General features: G+C 34.1%; 1 protein-coding gene and 1 pseudogene across 1 annotated transcript; both read left to right on the plus strand.

Moving 5' to 3' along the window:
- Positions 1-2,869: 2,869 nt before the first annotated feature.
- Positions 2,870-3,765, plus strand: LOC111410951 (WW domain-binding protein 11-like). Its single transcript, XM_023041540.1, has one exon. It carries the CDS (start codon positions 2,900-2,902, stop codon positions 3,638-3,640), a length of 741 nt encoding a protein of 246 aa, XP_022897308.1. The 5' UTR covers positions 2,870-2,899; the 3' UTR covers positions 3,641-3,765.
- An 11,118-nt stretch (positions 3,766-14,883) lies between these two features.
- On the plus strand, positions 14,884-19,146 carry LOC111411146 (annotated as a pseudogene).
- The last annotated feature ends 7,148 nt before the right edge of the window (positions 19,147-26,294 follow it).

Below are 26,294 nucleotides of genomic sequence, written 5' to 3' on the forward strand. Positions count from 1 at the left end.
TTTGATATATATTTTGTCAGGGACAAGTTTCTTGAAAAGAAGTTGAGTATACAATATGTTCCATCTTTAGATCAAATTGCAAATTTGTCAACTAAGCCTCTTACACAAACCGGAATTTTGTTTCTCAAAGACAAGCTTGGAATAAAGTAGTAAACTTCAGATCGAGGAAGGATGTTGAAATATAAATCAATTGAGCACACGTGACAGAATCAGCAATCTGGTAGCTGCACATGGATACTGTTAGCTGGTAGTATGAAACTTTGGGGACCATAGCGACTTGTTGTAACAATATTGACCAAGTTTCTTGAAAAGAAGTTGAGTATACAATATGTTCCATCTTTAGATCAAATTGCAAATTTGTCAACTAAGCCTCTTACACAAACCGGAATTTTGTTTCTTAAAGACAAGCTTGGAATAAAGTAGTAAACTTCAGATCGAGAAAGGATGTTGAAATATAAATCAATTGAGCACACGTGACAGAATCAGCAATCTGGTAGCTGCACATGGATACTGTTAGCTGGTAGTATGAAACTTTGGGGACCATAGCGACTTGTTGTAACAATATTGATTCTTGCGTGTATAATCAAATGTTGGATAAGTTAGTTATTTTTTCTTGCCCACCACTCCAAGAATGTATATAAATATTGTACTCTGTACACTCTAAATTATTGGAAAAACTTTATACATTCACAAGTCCATTGCAATTTTATCTTTTGGAAGGTTGAAGAAGCTAGAGATTGAGATTTTTGTTGATATTTGGATTATTAGTGAAGAGGTAAATTGGGGATTAATGAAGTGATTTTGGGTTAGATATTGGGTGAGTGATAAGGCTTGTTTGGTGGAGTAATGATAGCATGATTATTGATTAATTTTGAAGAGTAAAGTAATTTTTAGGTTGTTAAAATTACTGCATAAATTAAAGTATTTCTGGATTAAAATAATATGAAATGTAAAATATGAATATGTCTTTTTTTTAAAAAAAAAAAGTGGTATTGGGTGGAATTTCCTCAAAAAAGCTGGTCAAATCAATATTATTTTCAATGGAACCATTTATTTAGTTAGATTTTGAGGCTTCAAAAATAAATTTTAATGCATACCATTGTATAAAATTCACTTTCACTTAATTAATAAAGCTCTATAATATTTTGAATAAATATGAATGTAAATAAATTAGATTTTATTGAGGTACACTTTAAAATATGTTTAGAATCAAATCAAAATTTGGTCCTGTATCGAGAACTAAGAACCAGAATACAACTATTTGGTTTTCGAGTTTGAGATCCAGAATGGAATCAATTTCAATTGAGATAGAACTATTTGGTTTGGTCCAATTCAGATTCATGTCATCGGGCGGTTCTGAGTAAATATACTCACCCGTAATATTCAGTGTCTCAAGTGAATTGGGACCAAGAATATAACAAACATATATATTATTTGAATAAGTGATATTTAAAAGGGGAATAATAAAATAAAAGAATTTTTTAGATAGAAAAGCTAGTCCATTTCCACTGCTCTTGTTCATGTAAATATATTAACATATATTGAATTATTGAAATAAATTAAAAAATTAAAACATAAAGATCACACATTGTTAAAGTGGATTATACAACACTTGAGACAACATTAATAGTACTTAAGACATGATATTAGAACAATCTAATAGGCAACATTCAAACATTTGTTTTAAAATATTACTGAGTAGTGTACAATATCTCCCAAGCGAATTCAAAGAATTATTCCGTCTTCAAGTCCGTTTAATATGATATCGCATACGAAATCTACCTTAATGAATTGATATAATTGAAAGTTGTCATCAATATGATGACATCATATAAAATGAATGATGGGAGAATCATCGAAGTAAATAACATGTAGTTGAATTTAGTTATTAATAAAATGACTATGGAGCATGTATATGCGCATACTTTTATAAATCACACAATAGTTATTTTTTTTATTAAAAAAAAAAAAAAAAAAAAAAACCCCCCCCCCTCCCCAAAAGAAAAAAATCCTAGGCAACCTCCGTTCCATGTAGTAACAACCACTATCCCATTATTCTCTTGAATTTCACTAACTTAATTGTCTGTAGTATATAACATTCAAATCCACCTTTCCGATTGGTAGATATTCAAACAAATATACACGTATATGATTCCATACCCTACAAATTATTAAATTTCTTTCCAATTTTAGAGTTCTCAACTATCTGTATATGAGAATTTGAGAATTGGGTCACCGCGCAGAGTTTCAATCGAAAATAGTGTATCAATTCACTTCTACACGCTTCCTTAAATTCTTTGTTTATTTTTAGGAGTAATATATTAGCATTTTAAAGATTAGTCTAGTGAAATTTAAACGAACTGAGAGAATATTTTGTTTAATGACAAATTTTGTCGACCAAATTTAATTTTATTACTTCATATTGATTTATTTTGGTTAGTAAATTAAATCTATTAAAATAATTTTTTTGGGGCAATAAAAAATATTATAAATTTTATAAACAGAATATTTATTCAAAGATTCTGCTTGTAGGCTATTAATTTGTAATGAGATTATCAAATACGTCGTAGTTCTATCGGTAGATTCATCATTGATATCTTAATTATTTTAAGAGTGTTTTAAAATGATTCAATAATATAATAACAATCAAGTTTAGTAGTAACTCATAATAGAGGATAATAGCAGAACTATTCTTAATCAATGGGATGATTACCTTATCTACAAACTTGTATTTCTCAAAAATCATAACCAATTACCAATAAAGATAACAAAAAAATCAGGAAATCTCATTTCAAAATATATTCTATCCTCCTTAAACCAGCCATTAAACACTATAAATAGATCATTTACTAGTAACTATTCCATAAGCTTGAAGCTAAGTACTCTGAAATTAGCAAATATGGCGAACAAAATTTGCTTTACTCCTCCATTCCTTCTTCTTTGTATTGCTTTATTCCTGTGTCAAAGTCTAGCCGCCGACAAAAATGTCGTCGATAATAATGATCAAACATCATTTTTAAATGCGAATGTGCAAGCCGAATACAATAAAATGTCAAGCAAGCAAGCCGACTGGTGGTTGGGTCGACCCATGTTTCCTTGGCCTTTTGTTCATCCTCCACTACCATCTGGCATCCCCAAGTTTCCTTGGCCATTTGTTCATCCGCCACTACCTTCCGGCATCCCCAAGTTTAACTGGCCTTTCGTTCATCCCCCATTACCATCTGGCTTCCCCAAGTTTCCTTGGCCTTTTGTTCATCCGCCACTACCAGCAGGCTTCCCAAAGATTCAGTGGCCTTTTGTGCCTCCGCCTATTCCGTCTGGCGGTTTGAAATTCCCACCAAATTTCCCGTGGTTCCATTTTCCTTCGATTCCACCTTATATGCAGCATCCCCATGGAAACAATGCAGGTGTCGCAGATGAAATTAGCACAGCAAGCACTAATCCAAAATGTTCGTCTACTAATGAAATTGTGGAAAGTTGCATGCGAGCGTCTGGAATGTCACACAGCTGGGGTTACATATTTAGCCCGGATTGTTGCAAGGCTATTGCAGAAGTTAGCGATGAATGCCATCCCACGTTTGTGACCATGATTAAGGATCAGTGTTCAAACAAAGCTACCGCGCCTCCTCCCACGGCTTAAATATTTAATGTTCATTAGGACAGTTATTTTATTATTATTTTTTCTTTCTTGTTATTTAATGATGCTTTTCTTAGATGCTTATGTGGTAGGATTCGGAATATAATAAATTAGAAAAATCTTAACTATAATTGCTTTTTCTAAATTCTTTTAGCATTTTATTTATTTTTTCTATGGCAATGCATTTTTCGAATCTTAAGGGAATATATTAAGTCGTGACATTTCTTGAATGTCAATTGACCCTGATAAAATAGTTAATTTTTTGGTGAATATTTCAGCAGTTTCTACTAAAAATGTGTGTAGTTTTGCCGTAACCATTAATACAAGAGAAGTAAAAATAAATAAAAAATGAATAAATAACTATTATAATGAAACCAATTGACTAAGATATAACGATTGCAAATAAATAACAAACCTGTTAAATATGAAAAATTTAAGGCATTACGCTTCAATTTATTATAATAAATTAATCTATTAACAAACACCGGATAAATTTTCAGTTTTAATGGGTAAATGTAGGCATTGTCTTCAATTTTTTTTGAATGCGTAAATGAAGGCAATTCACCAAGTTTTTTTTGTGAGAATGATCGATTCGATAATGTTTGACCCTGTCTTGGCAAAAAGCAAATATGTATTTCTTGTTTTACCCATTAATTTGTTTCTATACTATTTTGAAGTCGTTGTTAATTTGTATTTTATATATATATATTTTTTTCTTTCTTATTATTTCTTAAGATGTACTATTTTTATGATATTTGATATATAATAAAATAAGATCCATTCCTTAAAAATTTATATATTTTGTAAATACAATTGACAAATGATAAAGAAAACAACTTAATATATTGCAATAAAAAAAGATTATAGCCCGAGTAGAACATGAAATGAAAACGTTTACGAGCCTCATGCCGCTAGTAAATAATCCACTTTATAGAAAAAGGATATAGATGTCTCATATATTATTTTCAATTTATCCCATAAAACAAAAATAAAAATAAATTCATCTACCGTCACTTCTACGATTGTACCAAAATTGCTCTACAGTTCAGTGTAAGAATTCCATTCTCATTTTTGTAGGAAAACAAGTCACTAGTAGATGAAACCAATTGTATAAGTTTTATTCTATTGCAATAGCCGACTATTGAAATTAATAACCACAAGACAAACAATTTCAATTTATCAAAAAAAAATTCCGTTTCAGAATTTTCCAACGGCTGAAAAAAAAATGTTTAGCAACACAAAATCAGAAATATAAGTTAACTGCAGGCTAAAACTGTAAACGATGAATCTGAAAGCTGCACACTATGGAACTACAAACTGCATGAATTAAATAGTAATGAAAAAATAATCTGTAGAAAGAAAACACAAACTGCAGTAGATTTCAAACCGAGGTCTGTGTGTGTACAGTTTTTTTAAGACAGTTTTGCCCCCTCACCGTAGGTATTGGAGGTACAGTTTGAATGGCTGTCTCCCAGGATACAACGGTAATAAGTAGAATCTGAGCACCGCGGTCCTACTCCGACGAACTGATCTAATATCTGAACAATGTCACCACAAGAATAAAACCTTACTGGACAAGGAATGCAGAAAAGAATAAACTTTGTATGCAGGAATGTGTGTGAGATTTTCGAGTGTGTTAGATTGCTGGAGAATGAGCCTTTTTATAGGCATACTCCCATTAATATTGTGACCATTGGGAGTCCATTGGAGTTACTTCTCATTAACACTGTGACCATTAGGAGTCCATTGGAGTTTTTTCAGTTTAGAAACTCAAAAGTCATTGGAAAAAGACAAAAAAAAAATAAAAAAAAATTGGCAAAATGTGGGCTCACCGATGGGGCCATTTTTGCCTTGTTCGGTTCGACATTCGTGTGCGCAGGTCGCGCCAGCACCCAAGTTCAAGGTCCGAAGGCCATTTCGGTTCGTGATTTGCACCCTCCCCTGTGCGCGCACGTGGAGAGAGCCTCTATGCTGCACATGATTACACATCTCCAAAGCATAGCCATATATAAAGTGGTTTAAGTTTCCTTGGTTTTTCTATATGGGATAAATGCATTTTTCCCACAAAATCGACTTCCAATGACCAACTTTGAGCTTCAATTTCTCATTCACCCGAACTTCATTTTTGGCAAATAAATACATGAAATCGATGTTCTCGCGGAGGAGAACACATATCAACTTTGATATTCCACATTGGACCAACGGGTCCCATCGAAAATTGTACCAAAAGTGAGCCGCTCACTCAATTTTTTCCAACAATCCCCCACATGAATGAAAATTGGGAGAGACACGAAACGTGAGGCACAAGACTAGGTGATAAAGTTCAGTGGTTGAATCCTGCATAGGATAGGTAGGTGTTACCCTTTGAACCTTCCCTTGTGAAAGCATATTTACTTTATTGGCTGACTAGTAGACGCGATGTCCTTGAACTGTTCTGCCGTTTGTGGAAACGATGATATACCTCACACAGGATTCTTCCTAACATAATCCAGTTCTTATTGTTATGTTTGTTATGGCCATGAACATATGCCTGATTCTGTGAGAGTTCTTAAGAATTGAGCCCCACCCAATTTTCTTAGAAGCGGCCCCACTTCTCTCTTACATAGGTGATTTCTTATTACAAGTAACCCGCATTATTTGGCTCGATTTATGACGCATAAGAACCATTAAAAGCCTATTGCTTAACTTTCAACCTTACGGGCATCACTGTTACATCATAGGAATGGACAGGAGGTAATACCTCCACAGTGATTTTATCAAGTCTTTACAGTTAAGTTTTCCCATTGAACCTAGATCTTGGGATCTCCAGTCAACTAGATTGGGTTTCCTTTGTAATGACTTATTCTTTCAAGGGTTTAAGTCCCATTTCTTTCGATGATTTCATAACTAACTCTCTATTTAACCCTTTGGTTAGCGGATCCGCAATGTTATCTTTTGACCTTATATAGTCAATAGTGATAACTCCAGTTGAGAGTAGTTTTCTTATGGTATTGTGTCTACTACATATATGTCTAGACTTACTATTATATATGTTACTCTATGCCATTCCTATTGCCGATTAACTGTCACAATATATGCAAATTGCTGGCACATGTTTTGATCATCTTGAAATATCCTCTAAGAAGTTGCGCAACCATTCAGCATCTTCACCATATTTATCTAGAGCTATAAACTCAGATTCCATCGTAGATCTGGCTATAACCATTTGCTTAGAAGATTTCCAAGATATGGCAGTACCACCCAATGTGAACACATATCCACTGGTTGATTTTGAATCTTTTATATTAGATATCCAATTAGCATCACTGTATCCTTCAATGACTGCTGGATATCTAGTATAATGTAGTCCATAGTCACGAGTATATCTTAAGTACCTTAGTACTCTTACAATTCCTTTCCAGTGATCAGCTCCTGGATTACTCGTGTATCTTCTCGATTTACTAACTGTGTAGGCTATGTCTGGTCTAGTACAACTCATTAAGTACATAAGACTTCCGATAACTCTCGAGTATTCTACTTGAGAGATACTTTCTCCTCTGTTTTTAGACAGATTTTGACTCGTATCTATTCGTGTTTTAGCCAAGCCAGTATCATCCTTATGGAATTTTCCTAAAATTTTGTCCACATAATGTGACTGACTTAGAACAAGCCCATTTGATGTTCTTGAGATTTTCACTCCAAGTATAACATCAGCTAAACCCATGTCTTTCATGTCAAATCTCGAGTTTAACATATTTTTTTGTGAATTCAATCATCTTATTGTCACTACCAACAATAAGCAGGTCATAAACGTAAAGATATAAGATGACATGTCCATCTTTAGTATCTTTGACGTAAACACATTTGTCACATTCATTGATTTTAAATCCACTCTCAATCATGACACTGTCAAATTTTTCATACCATTGTTTTGGTGCTTGTTTCAAGCCATATAGTGATTTCACCAATTTAGAGACTTTCTTTTCCTGTCCTGGTGACAAAAACCCCTCAGGTTGTTCCATGTAAATTTCTTTTTCTAAATCTCCATTTAGAAAGGCAATTTTAACATCCATTTGATATACTTCAAGATTTCGCAAAGCGACAATCGTAAGTATTATCCTAATAGATGTTATTCTAGTCACTGGAGAATACGTATCAAAGTGATCAAAGCTTTCCATTTGTTTGTAGCCTTTAATTACTAATCTGGCCTTATACTTCTCGATAGTTTCATCTGCTTTCATTTTCCTTTTGAAAATCCATTTGTAGCCTAGTGGTTTGCTTCCTGGAGGAAGATCCACTAGCTCCCATGTATGATTTTGTAGTATGGAATCTATTTCACTTTCAATGGCTTCTTTCCATTGAGGTCCTTCCGAGGAATTCACTGCTTCTTGATAACTTTGAGGTTTACTTTCTAGCATATAGGTCAGAAAATCAGGACCATAAGATTTTTTTGTCCTTTCCAATTTGTTGTGTCTAACCTCAGTCTCCTCTTCTAATTCTTCGTTCTGACTATTTTCAATCATTGTCTCATATGTTCGTTTAGAGGAGCTTGCTTCCTCTTTGGATCTATATGGAAATACTTCTTCAAAGAATGTAGCATTCCTTGATTCCATTATCGTGTTTTTGTGTATGTCTGAAATTTTTGAATTATACACAAGAAAGTGATACGCACTGCTATTATGTACATAGCCAATGAAGACATAATCTATAGTTTTCGGGCCTATCCTTACCTTCTTTGGTGGTGGAACAGCCACTTTAGCAAGACACCTCCACACTCTCAAGTGTTTATAGGTAGACATTCTTCCTTTCTATAACTTATAAAGGGTCTTTTTCGATTTCTTTCCGGGGACCTTATTTGAAAGGTGATTTGTTGATAACACAGCTTCCTCCCACATGTGCTGAGGTAACCCAGAACTTATGAGCATTGCATTCATCATCTCTTTTAAGGTACAATTTTTCCGTTCAACAACACCATTTTGTTGCGGTGAATAAGGGGTGGTGGTTTCATGTATGATTTCATGTTGTGCATAGAATTCAGCAAATGGTGCTTCATACTCACCACCTCGATCACTTCGCAATACCTTAATTTTCTTATTAAGTTGATTCTCAACTTCATTCTTATAGAGAACAAATTTCTCTATAACTCATCCTTGCTTTTAAGCAGATATATAGAGCAGTATTTTGTGATATCGTCAACAAAAGTAATAAAATACTTGTTGCCACCTCTTGTTTTTACAAGTTTTAGATCACACACGTCACTGTGAACTAAATCTAGTGGTTCTGTGTTCCGTTCAATTGATTTAAATGATGACCTTGTTAATTTTGTTTCAACACAAGTTTCACATTTATGTTTGGAATCGTTATTGAACTTAGGTATGCAGTTAGAGTTAACTAGTCTTCGTAAAGTATCATAGTTAACGTGTTCTAGTCTACCATGTTCAAGCAAATAAGCAGAAGAACTTGTTTTATTTATTTTTGGTTTCACAACCATTACATTGAGTTTAAACATACCGTCAGAAATATAACCTTTTCTGACAAACATTTCACTTTTTGATAGAATGACTTTGTTTGACTAAAAAACAATGCGAAAACCATGCTTATTCAAAAGCGACCCGGACACTAAATTCTTGCGAATTTTCGGCACATAAAGCACGTTGTTGAGAATTAGCTCCTTTCCCGAGATCATCTTCAGAACCACTTTTTCTTAACCCTTGATTTCAGAAGTTGCTGAATTTTCCATGAACAATTTCTCCCCATTCTCAACAGCTTCGAACGTATCAAACATCTCTTTATCATAGCACACATGCCTTGTAGCACCGGTGTCAATCCACCACTCTTTAGGGTTTGAACCCACCATGTTTACTTCAGAAATGACTGCTGCGAGATTCAGCTTCGACACATCTTGTGCCATGTAGTCAACCACGTTCGCTTCTTTCTTCTTCTTCGGTAATCTGCACTCCGAAGACTTGTGACCCACTTTTTCACAATTGAAGCATTTCCCTTGAAATTTCTTCTTGACAATTCCATCTTTCGGTCCTTGCTTGGTTCTTTTGCCACCAGATGGCCCAGACTTGTTTTTGTAGTTCTTACTACTTTGACCAAGCTCCACAACATTGGCTTTGGCCACACCAGGATTGAACTACTTCTTCTCGAAACTCTTGTTGTCTTCTTTGAGTTGAAGTCTAACAACGAGTTCTTCGACGTTCATTTCCTTTCGTTTGCGTTTCAAATAGTTCTTGAAATTTTTCCACGCGGGGGGCAATTTTTCTATAATTGCAGCCATCTGAAAAGTTTCACTCAACATCATTCCTTCGGCATAAATTTCGTGAAGGATCACTTGGAGTTCTTGCACTTGACTTATAACAATTTTGGAGTCCACCATCTTATAGTCTAGGAATTTGCCGACTATAAACTTTTTAGCCTCGACATTCTCAGTTTTGTATTTTCGGTCCAAGGACTCCCACAATACCTTAACAGTTTTCATGGTGCTATACACATTGTACAGCGCATTTGCTAGGCTGTTCAAGATATAATTTCGGCACAGAAAGTCCGAATATTTCCAAGCATCAAGTGCACTCAATGCTTGCACATCTCCCTCGCCCTCATTAAGCTTTGGAGTAGTTTCAGTAAAAAATCTTGCAAGATTCAAGGTGGTCAAGTAAAAAAGCATTTTCTGTTGCCACCTTTTGAAATTCAAGCCATTGAATTTCTCTGATTTTTCTCCATAATTAGCCGAAACAGTTACAATTTGGCCAATTTGGCTCACAACATGACTTGGCATTCTAGCCATAACGGAGCTTGGCCCTTGAGCCACATTAGAACCCACAGCTTAATTTTCAGCGGGAACATTTTGGGTCACATCCATGTTGTTCGATTCGGTTGCCATTTCTGAAAACAAACCAAATATTAGTTCCAAGAAACCAGAATTTAGTTAAACCAAAAACTAACTCTTGTTTTCCGAATTCACAAAACTGTCTTAAGCTTGTAGGAAAACAAGTCGCTAGTGGATGAAACCAATTGTATAAGTTTTATTCAATTGCAAGGAAATAATCGAGTTAGAGCTGTAGCTATGAGTGCTATAGATGGTCTCATGAGAGGAATGGAAGTGATTGACACAGCCGACTATTGAAATTAATAACTACAAAGCAAACGATTTCAATTTATCCAAAAAAATTCCGTTTTAGAATTTTCCAACGGTTGAAAAAAAAATGTTTAGCAACACAAAATCAGAAATATAAGTTAACTGCAGGCTAAAACTGTAAACGATGAATCTAGAAGCTGCACACTATGAAACTACAAACTGCATGAATTAAATAATAATGGGAAAATAATATGTAGAAAGAAAACACAAACTGCAACAGATTTCAAACCGAGGCCTGTGCGTGTACAGTTTCCTTAAGACAGTTTTGCTCCCTCACCGTAGGTGCTGGAGGTTCAATTCGAGCGGCTGTCTCCCAGGATACAACGGTAATAAGCAGAATCCGAGCACCGTGGTCCTACTTCGGCGAACTGATCTAGTATCTGAACAATATTACCACAAAAACAAGACTTTACTGGACAAGGAATGCAGAAAAGAAGAAAATTTGTATGCAGGAATGTAGGTGAGATTTTCGAGTGTGTTAGATTGCTAGAGAATGAGCCTTTTTATAGGCATACTGCCCATTAATATTGTGATCATTGGGAGTCCATTTGAGTTACTTCCCATTAACGCTGTGACCATTGGGAGTCATTGGAGTTTTTTCAGTTTAAAAATTCAAAAGTCATTGGAGAAAGCAAAAAAAAAAAAAAAAAGGTAAAATGTTGCTCACCGAAGGGGCCATTTTTGCTTTGTTCGGTCTGACATTCGTGTGCACAGGTCACGCCCGCATCCAAGTTCAAGGTCCGAAAGTCATTTCGGTTCGTGATTTGCACCCCTCATGCACGCGCACATGGAGAGAGCCTTTATACTACACATGATTACAATCTTCAAAGCATAGCCATATATAAAGTGATTTAAGTTTCATTGGTTTTTTTATGTGGGATAAATACATTTTTTCCCACAAAACAAACTTCCAATGACCAACTTTGAGTTTCAATTTCTCATTCACCCGAGTTTCATTTTTGGCAAATAAATACATGAAATCGATGTTCTTGCGGAGGAGAACACATATCAACTTTGATATTCCACATTGGACCAACAGGTCCCATCAAAAATTGTGCCAAAAGTGAGCCGCTTACTCAATTTTTTCCAACATTTTTCATACTAAGGTGCAACTTATATATGTGTGGATTCAACTTAGCATAGAAAGCAATATCTTCAAACTTTTGAAGAACGAAGGTTTCCTGTGAAAACCATAGACAAGTCTTCCCCTTTCTTTCTTTCAAAAACGTGTGCTGCACTTTCTTAAAGTTCAAGCCTCCAATACAATTCACTGATTAATTTTTTGTGCAGCACTAAAACCTGTCGAAACCATCCCTCCCGATTTTGTTTTTTGCTTTCTTTCACAAGAAAATTGTCTTTAATTTATTTCCTAATAGAGACACAAGATCCTCCAAGAAATATAATACTTGAAAAGGTATGAAAACTGAAAAGTTTGTCCAATCAAACCAATTCTCTATACCAAAACTCACATTACACAATGTAGGTGTTCATACGAAGACAGAATCTACACCTAATTGATACGGTAATATTGTAAGTCAAACTAGTTCTAATCAATGCACGAACTCAATGAGTTAACTAGTGCAACAAACAAAATTCACTTAAATTTCTCAAGATTACTCACTAATAAAAATTCAAATTTGTTTAATTAATAAAGCCAAATATTAATTAAAAAAAATGTTTTTGAATACATATTTTGCCAAATCGTCAATACGAAAAGATCTATAAATTAATGAATCGATGTCAAACACATTACCAATACACTCAACTAGGTCAAATTGAAGAGCTCACCAAGATAAACATACACAAAGGCCAACGCACCAAAAAGATGTCTAGTTCAGCACAAAGGGTGACACATAGTCGAGCATGACATGGTTCTCCCAAAGATCTTGTTACATTGTTGACGTTAGTCTCCCGGCGAATTTCGACCTTAACATTCAGGAAACAACCGGTGCGAGAATTTCACACTGTTGTAGGAATAAATTAAATGAATTGAAATTCCCTTTTATGACAACAATTTGCCCACTTTTCACTGCTTTGAACAATCAGTTTCTAAGTTTCTAATGTTTTTCTTTTTGTAAGTTAATGGGATAAAATCTTTGTAGAGTTTAAAGTGTAGTATACAAAAGATTATTACAACTACAATGCGGAATAATAAACTCGCAAAGTGTAAAACCGAACCAAAAACGACCCAAAGCTTCTTCAACACCACCTCTTGATGTTGAGCTCAGATTTGTACCACACCGGATCATACACCGTCGTCCACGGCAATGGCAATGTATATACCGAGAAAGGATCCGCCAGAAGCCACAAAGAAGTTCGCCGGAGTTATGGAAAGCTCCTACTTGGTTACCTCTCTATGCTCTCTCTCAAATGTCATGCCAAGTTCAAGTAGAGATAATGAAGAGGTCTTGAAATTATAGAGCTAATTCATTTGAATTCAAAATTCAAATATTGTACTATAGTCTAGAGAATTGACCACAAGATTAAATCCAACCATTAGATTTAATCTATGGTCCATATTACTCCATAACTAGCACAATCCAAATCATATTTTCTAGACCAATCAACTTGCACCAATACTATGATGTGATCCACCTTACAATCTTGTTGCCTTTTTGGAATGTCTATTTCATGACAATTGCAAATAAGACAGAATATCCAGTCAACAGTAATATTCTTGCCCTATAAAACAGTAACACGATCAGTCTCTTGAATATTGCTTCTTACCGAGCCTTCCAGTGGTATCAGCTTTGCATTTTGGAATTATTTTTTGATTCATTTTTCCCTTTTTAATTTCTTACCGTTAGAGAATTTGTATATAAGTTGTATCTTCTCCAAAAACTGCTATGTGTAGATATTGTACTGTATTGCATAACTTAATTCCTACTACAGAATTCTCATTCATCATTCTTCTAATCTTCCTTAATTACCTAAGCTCTTTATTTCTATCTTCATAGTGAAATTCAAGATTTAGCTTGCAGAACTGTTTTTCTCCGTTCTTGCAGCCATGTTGGACCATTCACATGATCTCAAACCATAACGCTTGTATCCAATGGCAAGTGGCAAGAGAATAATCAATATATAACTAATGTTATATATCTTTTATTTTGGAAAAAATTAAATGAACGATTTTATTTCGAAAATTATAAATAAAAAGCAGGCCCACAAGATTGTTGGCCTACTATTTTATAAATAGTTCTCGCATGATCAGTCGCGTCATATTATATTATTCATTCAATCTAACGTATAAGCGATTAACACCGGTTTCCTTTTTGGACATGTCTATCCACAGTTATTGTTGAACTAATCCCACCTACAATTGAACAAATCAACCAAGTGAGCGAAGGAATTAACTTGAAAACTTGAGGAACTCAAAATGAAAAAGAAGAACTAAAGAACAATGTTTTCCCCTTTCTGATTCGGCTCAAAAATAATCAATCCAACACCACAAAGGCAACACCAATTGGAGATTTTTCAATCATAGAGACAGAGGCACACAAAGGCAGAGGTTGTTTTTTTACTATGCACAAAGCAGAGACTGATTTTTGGTGTGTAGAGAAAGTGAGGTCAAGAGTCCAATTTATAGGCAAAGGAAAACAAATTTCCTAGAAAGAACCGGCAGGATAGAGTAGAAGAAAACTGAAAATGGTTATCAAAGATAAGGATAGTATAACCATTGCAACCATCTAAATCTCACGTGGTTTAGAATTATCTCTAAATTTGGATATTGAGCACCTAGGCCAATGTGTTGATTTCCTCTAAATACCCAACAAAATTGGGTTACATCAATTGTGGTGTGGTTTATAATTCTTCAATCTTGGGCTTAAAGCCTATGAAGTTAAACGGGCCTCGATTTTTCATTATTGCTTAGGGGATTTGGCCATCATTTACGAAAATGCCTAACAATTATTTTTGATTTTTGATAGCTCCACCGACAAATTATGTCATGGCAGTTTCAAAATCAAACAAAACAGTCTGTTTCAGATTTTGAAGTCATTCACAGTATCCTAGTATTAATCATTCTAGCAATGTTTTTGCTCTATAAAAAGATAGTATATTAATTGTGATAATAATTGGGAGTATACTTGTTGGAGAATGAATATGAGTCTCAAATCATACTTAATCTGTCATGATGAGGCAAATCCTTTTTTCTTGGATGGCTATCAAGGCAATGTTGATGTCTAATACTAATGCAAAATGTGCTTTTGAAGCCATATTCAATTTTGGTGACTTGAATTCTGATACAAATTGTTTTTACGCAGCGTTCCCACCTTAGCTGCCGCCCAATGGCATTGACCTACTTCAAGAAACCAACTGGTTGACCCATAGTTGGGCGACTCTTGTTAAGATTTGTGGTTCTATTTTAAAAGGTCAATCTTGTTAAGAGGAGTAGTCCAAAATCTTATAAGTTGGTCTATATTTTCATCTTTAATCGATGTGAAATTTTATCCTTTAACATGCCCCCTCAAGATGGTTGCTCGTTTGAGTAGATCAATCTTAAAACCCGTATACTCATTTATTGAGTTTTAATCGGATCGAATCGCTCGGATCCGCCAGAAGCCACAAAGAAGTTCGCCGGAGTTATGGAAAGCTCCTACTTGGTTACCTCTCTATGCTCTCTCTCAAATGTTATGCCAAGTTCAAGTAGAGATAATGAAGAGGTCTTGAAATTATAGAGCTAATTCATTTGAATTCAAAATTCAAATATTGTACTATAGTCTAGAGAGTGACAACACTAGTATAGGTAATTGACCACAAGATTAAATCCAACCATTAGATTTAATCTATGGTCCATATTACTCCATAACTAGCACAATCCAAATCATATTTTCTAGACCAATCAACTTGCACCAATACTATGATGTGATCCACCTTACAATCTTGTTGCCTTTTTGGAATGTCTATTTCATGACAATTGCAAATAAGACAGAATATCCAGTCAACAGTAATATTCTTGCCCTATAAAACAGTAACACGATCAGTCTCTTGAATATTGCTTCTTACCGAGCCTTCCAGTGGTATCAGCTTTGCATTTTGGAATTATTTTTTGATTCATTTTTCCCTTTTTAATTTCTTACCGTTAGAGAATTTGTATATAAGTTGTATCTTCTCCAAAAACTGCTATGTGTAGATATTGTACTGTATTGCATAACTTAATTCCTACTACAGAATTCTCATTCATCATTCTTCTAATCTTCCTTAATTACCTAAGCTCTTTATTTCTATCTTCATAGTGAAATTCAAGATTTAGCTTGCAGAACTGTTTTTCTCCGTTCTTGCAGCCATGTTGGACCATTCACATGATCTCAAACCATAACGCTTGTATCCAATGGCAAGTGGCAAGAGAATAATCAATATATAACTAATGTTATATATCTTTTATTTTGGAAAAAATTAAATGAACGATTTTATTTCGAAAATTATGAATAAAAGGCAGGCCCACAAGATTGTTGACCTACTATTTTATAAATAGTACTCGCATGATCAGTCGCATCATATTATATTATTCATTCAATCTAACGTATAAGAGATTAACACCGGTTTCCTTTTTGGACATATCTATCCACAGATATTGTTGAACTAATCCCTCCTACAATTGAACAAATCAACCAAGTGAGCGAAGGAATTAACTTGAAAACTTGAGGAACTCAAAATGAAAAAGAAGAACTAAAGAACAATGTTTTCCCCTTTTTGATTCGGCTCAAAAATAATCAATCCAACACCACAAGGGCAACACCAATTGGAGATTTTTCAGTCATAGAGATAGAGGCACACAAAGGCAGAGGTTGTTTTTCTACTACGCACAAAGCAGAGACTGATTTTTGGTGTGTAGAGAAAGTGAGGTCAAGAGTCCAATTTATAGGCAAACGAAAACAAATTTCCTAGAAAGAACCGGCAGGATAGAGTAGAAGAAAACTGAAAATGGTTATCAAAGATAAGGATAGTATAACCATTGCAACCATCTAAATCTCACGTGGTTTAGAATTATCTCTAAATTTGGATATTGAGCACCTAGGCCAATGTGTTGATTTCCTCTAAATACCCAACAAAATTGGGTTACATCAATTGTGGTGTGGTTTATAATTCTTCAATCTTGGGCTTAAAGCCTATGAAGTTAAACGGGCCTCGATTTTTCATTATTGCTTAGGGGATTTGGCCATCATTTACGAAAATGCCTAACAATTATTTTTGATTTTTGATAGCTCCACCGACAAATTATGTCATGGCAGTTTCAAAATCAAACAAAACAGTCTGTTTCAGATTTTGAAGTCATTCACAGTATCCTAGTATTAATCATTCTAGCAATGTTTTTGCTCTATAAAAAGATAGTATATTAATTGTGATAATAATTGGGAGTATACTTGTTGGAGAATGAATATGAGTCTCAAATCATACTTAATCTGTCATGATGAGGCAAATCCCTTTTTCTTGGATGGCTATCAAGGCAATGTTGATGTCTAATACTAATGCAAAATGTGCTTTTGAAGCCATATTCAATTTTGGTGACTTGAATTCTGATACAAATTGTTTTTACGCAGCGTTCCCACCTTAGCTGCCGCCCAATGGCATTGACCTACTTCAAGAAACCAACTGGTTGACCCAGAGTTGGGCGACTCTTGTTAAGATTTGTGGTTCTATTTTAAAAGGTCAATCTTGTTAAGAGGAGTAGTCCAAAATCTTATAAGTTGGTCTATATTTTCATCTTTAGTCGATGTGAAATTTTATCCCTTAACATGCCCCCTCAAGATGGTTGCTCGTTTGAGTAGATCAATCTTGAAACCCGTATACTCATTTATTGAGTTTTAATCGGATCGAATCGCTAGTTGAAATTTAATGGGCTTTGATACCATATTAAAACTTGGAGTTCCATCTTAAAAGACCAACCTTATTAAGAAGAGTAGTCCAAAACCTCATAAGTTGGTCTATATTTCCATCTTTAGTCGATATAAGGTTTTATCCCTTGACAACTCCACATTGATTTCTTGGGTAACATTTCTTATTCTTACCATGAGTCAATCAACTAAGAAAGTGTCCGAATACTTCATTACAAACATTTTTGTAAATAAGTCGTTTTTTCTTTCGTTCAATTTGAATGCACCTCAAGCTTTAGGATTGCCATTTCTGAGCCCTTATCTTCAATCAAATGAATCTGATTATAGACACGGTGCAACTTTGCCACATCAGGTTCTGCTGTACTTCAGTATTTGTAAGTAGAACTAGTCCATTCTCTTTGGCCATTCAGCAAAATCAAATGAAGTAATTCAAGTCTAGAGTTGATGAACTCAACTCCGCAGGTAACAGAGTTGTTCTTCGACATGAAACTTTTTATTCCGAATGAGGACCTATGTAAACGTTGAGGACTCATTTTGTTGATTTTAACAATAATTTGGAAAAAAATCTCCCTCTTCCGGACATATTTGGAAAATCCCTCTACACAAATACATTGGCCAAAATAACTTCACCTCAAGCTTAGCAGCTATTGGTATAAGTAGAGTTAAGAAATTTCTACCACAAGTAATTTCCCAAATTGCTAGCACCATCAAGGTTAGAGCTCTAAAATTAGTCTTATGATACCATCTTCTACCCCGATATTCTACCACTAGTTGTTTTGTACGTAGTAATAATTGGTTATAGTCTATAATATTAATCAGGAACTTTACTGGTTAGGAGGGTTTGTGGTGCTCAATCTTGCTCCAACAGGTTTTTATCCCTATGTTTTTGGTCGAGCTGCCTCACAACAGTTGTGATATGGATGCATTTGGGTGCATGACGTCTTACAACAATGCAGTGAATGAATACAAAATTATACTAAAGGAAACACTTCAACAAATTAGAATAGATATTCCAAAGGCAAATGTAATTTACATGGACACTCACGCGGTCTCGTCCATCCCATGGTAAGAACTTTTAAGCCTAACATATTTGGGGTAGGGAGTTTTGGGAGTTGGTTTGCACTTTGTCAGGCAGATTGTGGCCCTGAGCAACTAGGAAAATCAACCAAGTGGATTGGAGCCTCATAATAAATAGTCGCTTATGGCTCAAAATTTTGAGGGCCGGCCTTGTAACATAATCATTGTGAAACAATATAACTCGAATTAATCTTGTAACACTAAATGTGGAGGAATGCAGCATAGATCTAGAGCATATTGTGGACATGGAGGGGTTCCTACAATTTTGGCCCTCTAATTTTCTGTGGATATAGCACAGTAATCAATGGAAAAAAGTCACTACTACTGCTTGTAAAGACCCTCAAAATTATGTGAGTTGGGATGGTCTACACACCACAGAAGCTGCTAAAATTCTACTCACAAATGCCATTCTCGATGGCTCATATTTTGATCCTCCTTTTGAGATTAATCAGTTTAGTGAAATTCAACCTGTTGGTTAAAATGATCCTATACAACTCAATGTTGTAATGAACAAGGAACCGATGAGGAAAATAAACAAAAACATTAACAGGCTTTGTAATTGAGTTTTCGATGTGTTTGTTTTATCTTGAATTCTCGAACTGTGAGTGTTGATGTCAAAAATCTATTGACACTTGAAAATGTGTGAGAATCTTTGCTATCATTTTGTGACTTTGGTAGATGATGGTCGTGCAAAATAGTACACGTCTAAGACAGTGTTGAGGTGTCTAGTACGGAGGTTCTCAGACGTTAATATTAATCGGATATGAGAAGAAAATGCACAGATTAATTAAATATGGTCCATGACTCACACACTTGCACTTCAAATGACATGATTTCATGGCCAACACTTATGATCTTTGACTATTCTCGCCTTGCATTCTTGTTCGATGTAAAAAGAGAAATTCGAACTCAAAATATTGTCTACTCCATTACTATACATGTGAACTGAGAACCTTCGGTCCTTCGCTGAAAGTTTTATTACTAAATAGAGAAAACAAAATTATTTATTTCTATTTATATCTTCGTATAAGTTTGGTACAATTATGGCACACGTCATTCTCAAAAATTCTTATTCTAATCCTTCTTTCTCACTTCATAATTTGTCATATTCAGCCAAATTTGGTTGACATGTCTTTTCTTTGAGCCAATTACGGCACAGTTCATTCATAACAATTCTTAAGATAGACATTTTTATTCAGCAAGACTACATCAAAAGTATCAAATTTTGTCGCCGAGTAGCATTTGTTGGATCAAGTGAAGTCAAATCATGCTGTACACTTATCTCTCGGAATTAAACTACTTTGCCCGAAGTTTTTTGACATAATGATTGACATCCTTTCACATACGCGTGGGTCTCGCGTAAATGAAAAAGTCCAAAAAAGAATTGGACCTCCTCCTATTGTGAGTGTCAATCAGTCATTATGTCAAAAAATTTCAGACAAAATAGCATGATTGTATCTCTCGACTGTGAACCTCCTATAGACAAAATTTTTAAGGGTATATTTGGTATTTCGTACATATTAGATTACCACAATATTCCTACTAGATGAAATTTATCTTCTTGATTATAATTAATTATGGAGAATGATCAAATGTTGATTGTTCTGTTCACATTGATCATTCACTCACATAGTTTATATTCACACAGAAGAAGAATAAACTAACATCTGAAAAAAAAGACCCCCCTTGTACCATCATTCGAATAAATTTAGCATCGGACCAATTCTTATTTTCGATAAATTTGAAGTTAGCTCCACGACTACTTTTTCTCTGTTCCCAACTATTCATTTCTACTCAAAACAATAAATTCTTTGCGACACATTTTATGGCATGAATTCTTTCACTACAAATATAATCTCTACCAGTATTTTTATAGTCAATTAATCCCAATCTAGAATGAAGATTGAGGGTTGCAATATTCGATGGTCAGTGCAAAATTTTGTCACATTTAACATGCATCTTATACTAAAGAATATGAACTTCACAGATGTTTTCATAGTTGGTCCATTCTCGAATAAAAGGATAAGAGTTTTGATGACTATCGGCATACAACATTTTATCCTTCTATGACGTGAATGTTTATACTAACGTATCTAAACTGCACTTATATTTTCATAGTCTATCCCAAGTTTGAGAAAAAAGGTGAATGGACAGCCAGCGTAAATTATATCAAATCACGAATCGAGAATATGTATTACTATAATAAGATCGATACATTGTTGGTAGGTTTCATCCAATTATTGAAGAAAAAACCTTTAAACATAAAGTAATTGGTAGGTCAAATAGGAATCTTTCCTATGTAATTATATGCACATTATTTTTTCAAGAAAGCAATATCTTAACCAACCAATCGGCCTACTGACTTTCTTGAGGTTGATCATTTAATTTTTTATCTACTTTTTGCGGTTAAGGTTTCTCGTCAGTCAATATAGATTATTGTGTATTAACAGGCTTGCAACTTCTGTTGTTTTCCACTGGACAAAGTTTATTCAAGTTGGATTCCAAAAGCAAAAGAGCCAACTGGCTGCCTTTAAATTATCCTTAAATTATTCTTGCAATGCACGTTTGGTAGACAGTATTAAACTATACTAGAAAAAGAGGATCTATTGATCAGTGGGATCAGTGGAAAGTAAAAGGAAATCCTATATGACCCAATATATCTGGCAAGTTGCACTTTTGTGCATAATCCTTTCTAACCTTGAATTTTATCACTTTCGACTAACATTTTAACATATATTCTTATTTAACCCTTTGTATGCAATCTAAACCACAACAATCGTACGTGTTCGGTTTAATCAACAAATGAATTCACGCAGTTAGAACGTATGATATTTTCTCTCAACTCTTTTTGCATTTTACAGTCTTAGATAGTAGCCCTGTGCTTCGAATCCACCTACTAAGCATCTGTGCTTTCTAATCCACCGACTAAGCATCTTTGCTTTCTAAGCATGACACTAAGAAAAGCAACGAAACAACATAATTTTTTCTTAACAATTCAGAGAGTATGCAATCCTAATAACCCAATAAATACATGAATTTGGCACGTGTGATATATATATTCATTTTTTCTATTGCAACCTACATACGCCGTCTTAAATCATAGTCCCTTTTTGTCTAATACACCTATCAAACATATGTTGTTATGAAAAAGAAATAAACAAGATAATCTTTGCTTAAACAATTCACAGATTATGTAATCCTAATAATCAAATAGTTAAACGAAGTTTAAAATGGGTATATACGACCAAAATATGTTTAGTTTTTCATTAAAATGAATCAAGAAACATTAAAAATATGAAAAAAAATAATAAATAAAATACATGAAGTCCAGGCTATGGAACATAAGAACTTTCAAATTCTGGTTGAGTTCTGATACCTGAAGCTGAAGGCATTTTACTTCTCCCAATCCAAAATGTATTCAACACCTCACTTCTTTCAGATTGTCTCTCCATTTTCTTTATTTTTTCCCCGTTAATCAATTTGTATACCATAATCACAACGACAAGAAGCAAGATCATCCCCACAATTCCTCCGGTAAATCCAATCACCCTCCACTTCCAAATGCGTTCTTTCGTTGTTTTATCTGATAGTCGAGATGGAACGACAATAGAGAAATGCCCTTGTCCACGTGCCATACACGAATTTATGCCTGTTACTCTGCTTAATTCCACCGTTTCATTAGTACTAAAGCGAACACATTTCATCCCCACACTCAATGAAACATTTGGAAATCGAACCACAATCGGATTATTCCCCATGAGATTAAGCTCAACGAGTCCATAATGTGGTGAAATAGTACTCGAATCATAAGCCAACAAGCCAATCACAGAAGCAACAAAAGTATAATTCGACATGTTATAGTACAAAGTCGACCAGTTGCCTAGATTTTGATAGACTAAATCAACTCTCCTAGAAAATGGCCATGGTAATATCATTGAAGGGATATCAAAAAAACTGAAATTAGCCCCCTTCATCCATAAACTGTGAGTTCTTATACGAAGAATCGAAACTTCCATGCCCGAATAATTCGAAGGAAGTGAAATATCATTCAATTTTCCAGTACGAGACCTTGAAATATTCTTGAATGCATAATCATAAACAAACGAATTCAATGAATCCCTGCTATAAACTTTTGATCCTTGCACATCTTCCAATAAACAAGAATAACAAAACATCATTAAAATGATGTCCCAAATTCTTCGAGAACCCATCAAAGACTTACAGTATTGCCTCTTCTTCCTTTCATTCCACCTCAAAGATCTTGTGCATTAAGATCTGATTTTCAAAACTGTTAGATAGTTGGAATTGATCTTCTCAAAAAAAAAAAAAAAACCCTTTTGAGTTCTTGATTACTCAGCAATGCCACGGGATTGAATGACAGTGTTTTCCTAATTATTATGCAAGCTCATAAATTGGGATATCCTTAAAAACGAGATTGCAACAATGATTGATTCAAAATTTACACGATTTGTCGTTGTGATCCCATTGGCATTGTACAGAATTTGAAGGGATATGAACTGGAGAGACAGCAAAATAGAAGAATATATTTGGTCATGTGAGGGGTGTTTCGGTGGTTGTAGATTATATTTTATAGGATGACAGGGCGCCACCTTAACCTGGCACAACAAACTCTTTTAGTCGTACTAAGTTTGTGTTAAAAGACTTGGTGTTCCATCTTAAAAGGTCAATCTTATTAAATTGGTCTATGTTATCGTCTTTATTTTATTTGGGATAATATCCTTTAACATACCCCTGCAAGATGGTGGATCATTGAGCAAACCAATCTTGAAATTCGTGTGCTCATTTTTTGAGTTTTAATCGAATTGAATTGCATGTTAGATCTTAATGGACTCTGATACAATGTTAAGACTTGAGATTCCATTTTAAAAAGTCAACCTTATTAAAAAGAGTAGTCCAAGATCTTATAAGCTAGTCTATGTTATAGTCTTTATTCGATGTGGGATAATATGCTTTAACAGTTTGTTTAATATAGCCTATGTTGGATTTGTTATTTTATTAAATATATGTATGTATAAGAAATGATATAATAAGCACCGATTATGTTAAGCACCGATAATGTATAATGCAAATTCATGGGTGGATTTTAAACATAATTCCCATGTCGAGGCCCACAATTTGTTTATCTATTAATGGACTTATAAAACATGTCATCAATACTTAATATAAAATGAGCATCGATACTCATTATATCATTCATAAATATGTATATATGTGTTTATGAATGTGTATTTGTGTTTACGTATGTATGTATGTGTATGCATGCGTAGCATATTATAACAATATCTTAGTAGCGATTTAGATTCTTGAAAAAATGCCATGAAAATAGGCTCGTGAATACAGTTCTTAACCAATCATTACTATATGTATGTATGCACGCATGCGTGTATACAACATAATGTAACAAGATTGAGGGGATTTTTAGTTGTAAACTAGATTCTTGAATAAATGCCATAAAAGTAGGCTTTTCAATAGGCCGAGTTTAAAATCTAACCTCGACATGGTCCATCGAAGAAAATCAAGCAAAATGCAACTGAAAGCAAGGGCAATGACAGATCAATTGAAGGCGTCAAGCTCACGCAGGAGCCTCCATAAATGATGAACAATGATTGGATTTGGTGCAATCACATACACTGACAAATCGAAGTGCTTAAGCCCCTTTAAAGCAGATATAGAGGAGGTCCATTGAAGAAAAATCAACCAAATGCAGCTGAAATCAAGGGTGATGATAGATCAATTGAAGGTGTCGGGTTCACACTGGAGAAGCTCTAACTCATGTCAATGAAAGCAGAAAAAATGGATGATCATGCCCATTTGCCTATCTGACCTTCAAATTTGGTACGTTTAGGCATTAATATCGACTACTTCATCCACTTATTATTCTTATAATTATTTCTCTCCATCCAGACTGAGTTCTGACAATTTCTTATCATATTCTATTAGATTAAATTGACTCTCTAGTTAGATTGAGTTTGCGTGAACATTTGGCATGTATCACTCTCAAGTGTTGAAGATAAACACTCATCACTTACTCGATTAAGTCGATCCTACTTGTGCTGTGTTAAAAAGTGATTTTTTTCCCTTTTTTTTTTGAAAATTTTATGGTTAAATATGAGTGTGAGGAAAGATAATTATCAAATAATCACTTTCAAAAAGGACCTAGTAAAATTATCTTAATCCAATCCAGTTAGTATCATGGAATCAATTTGCTGTCAAACTTGGCGCATACCTCCAAAACTAGTTAAAAAGCGGCCAGTGTTCTTGTGGTTTAACCCTTTTTGTTCAAAAACTTTTATAAATTCTAGGACTTAAAAGGTTCAAAACAATGACGTCCAAATTGTATTGACATCCTTTTCCTATTAGGTTCCTTATATTAGTTACTTATAATCTTAGCCTACTAGTTATATTACACACAAAAAAGAAAATAATAATAATAATAATAAATAATTAAATAAATAATTTAAAAAAAATTGTAAAAATAAGAGCCTATTTGGGCCCCCATTATAATTTAAGAATGTATTTTTGAATAGTAGAATGTGGAGAATATGTGGTTAAAAAAGAAGAAAAATTTTTGTATTTGTGCGTAATATTGTTTTATTGAATAATGTGTAATTGAAAATAAGAAAGAGGAAAATATATTTTGAAAATAATGTAGATCAACCCAGGGATAAATATCTACCCAGTATTAGTTTTTAGAATTATTAATTATAATCACATATTAAGAAATATTTATTAATAAATTCTCTAATTTCAATAGCCATAATGTTGATCATGATAATATTAAAGAGAGAAAAAAAAAATCTTAATAGGACATATATCAATATCTTTTTATTTAAAATTTTATTTTGTTATATATTTTGACTCCCAATTAACAGATTGTTTGGTACAGCTTAAAAGTCAATTAAAATAAAAATTTTTACTGTTATTTTACTATTTCAATCGTCATTTTTGAAATTTTTTTCTCACAAGTAGGACCACTTTATCTCTAACGATCAAAAAATCAATTATCAAAATCTTGATCAAATAAGCACTTAATCACTTCCTTTCAATCAAATAATAAGCGCTCATTTGGCAAGACCTCTAAAAAGTCAAAAAGATTTTGAAAATTTGTCTGACTAAAAAGTTTTTAAAAGAAACTTGACATTATTTAGCTTCTTCTACAGAAATTAAAAGCTAAAGTAAAAATTCCGTTAAACAAGCTTTAAGTATAATTGAACGTGCTAAAAGCCTAAAACAGAGATGTTGAGAAAAAAAATAGATTACAAAGATAGAAAATCAACCAATAAGGAATCTCCAAATTTCCACATGTCGACAATGAAATCATTTGTGCCCTGTAAAAAAGAAAAGGAATAAGTTTGGCATAAAGATTCAACCTTACAGGCTTCTTACAGGGATAATTTAAAAATGTCTCTTGATGGCCCACTTGCTGCTAATAAAAAATAAGAAAAAACATAATGGAGGGAAATGAGATGTATCCCACATGAATACACTTTAATTCCCCCCAAAATAGCAAATGGTTGCTCGTGGTTCTCTTTTCCTTCCAAGCTTGAAATCCGGCAGAACTTCCCTGCTCCACTACCGTCCAACCAGTAGAAATATTTTCCACCTC

The sequence above is a fragment of the Olea europaea genome, chromosome 15 (genome assembly GCF_002742605.1).
Source record: "Olea europaea var. sylvestris chromosome 15, O_europaea_v1, whole genome shotgun sequence".
In the NCBI taxonomy this organism is placed as follows: Eukaryota; Viridiplantae; Streptophyta; class Magnoliopsida; order Lamiales; family Oleaceae; genus Olea; species Olea europaea.

Excerpts from the sequence above, each read along its gene's own strand:
- LOC111410951 (XM_023041540.1), top strand. The coding sequence starts at position 2,900 with ATGGCGAACAAAATTTGCTTTACTCCTCCATTCCTTCTTCTTTGTATT.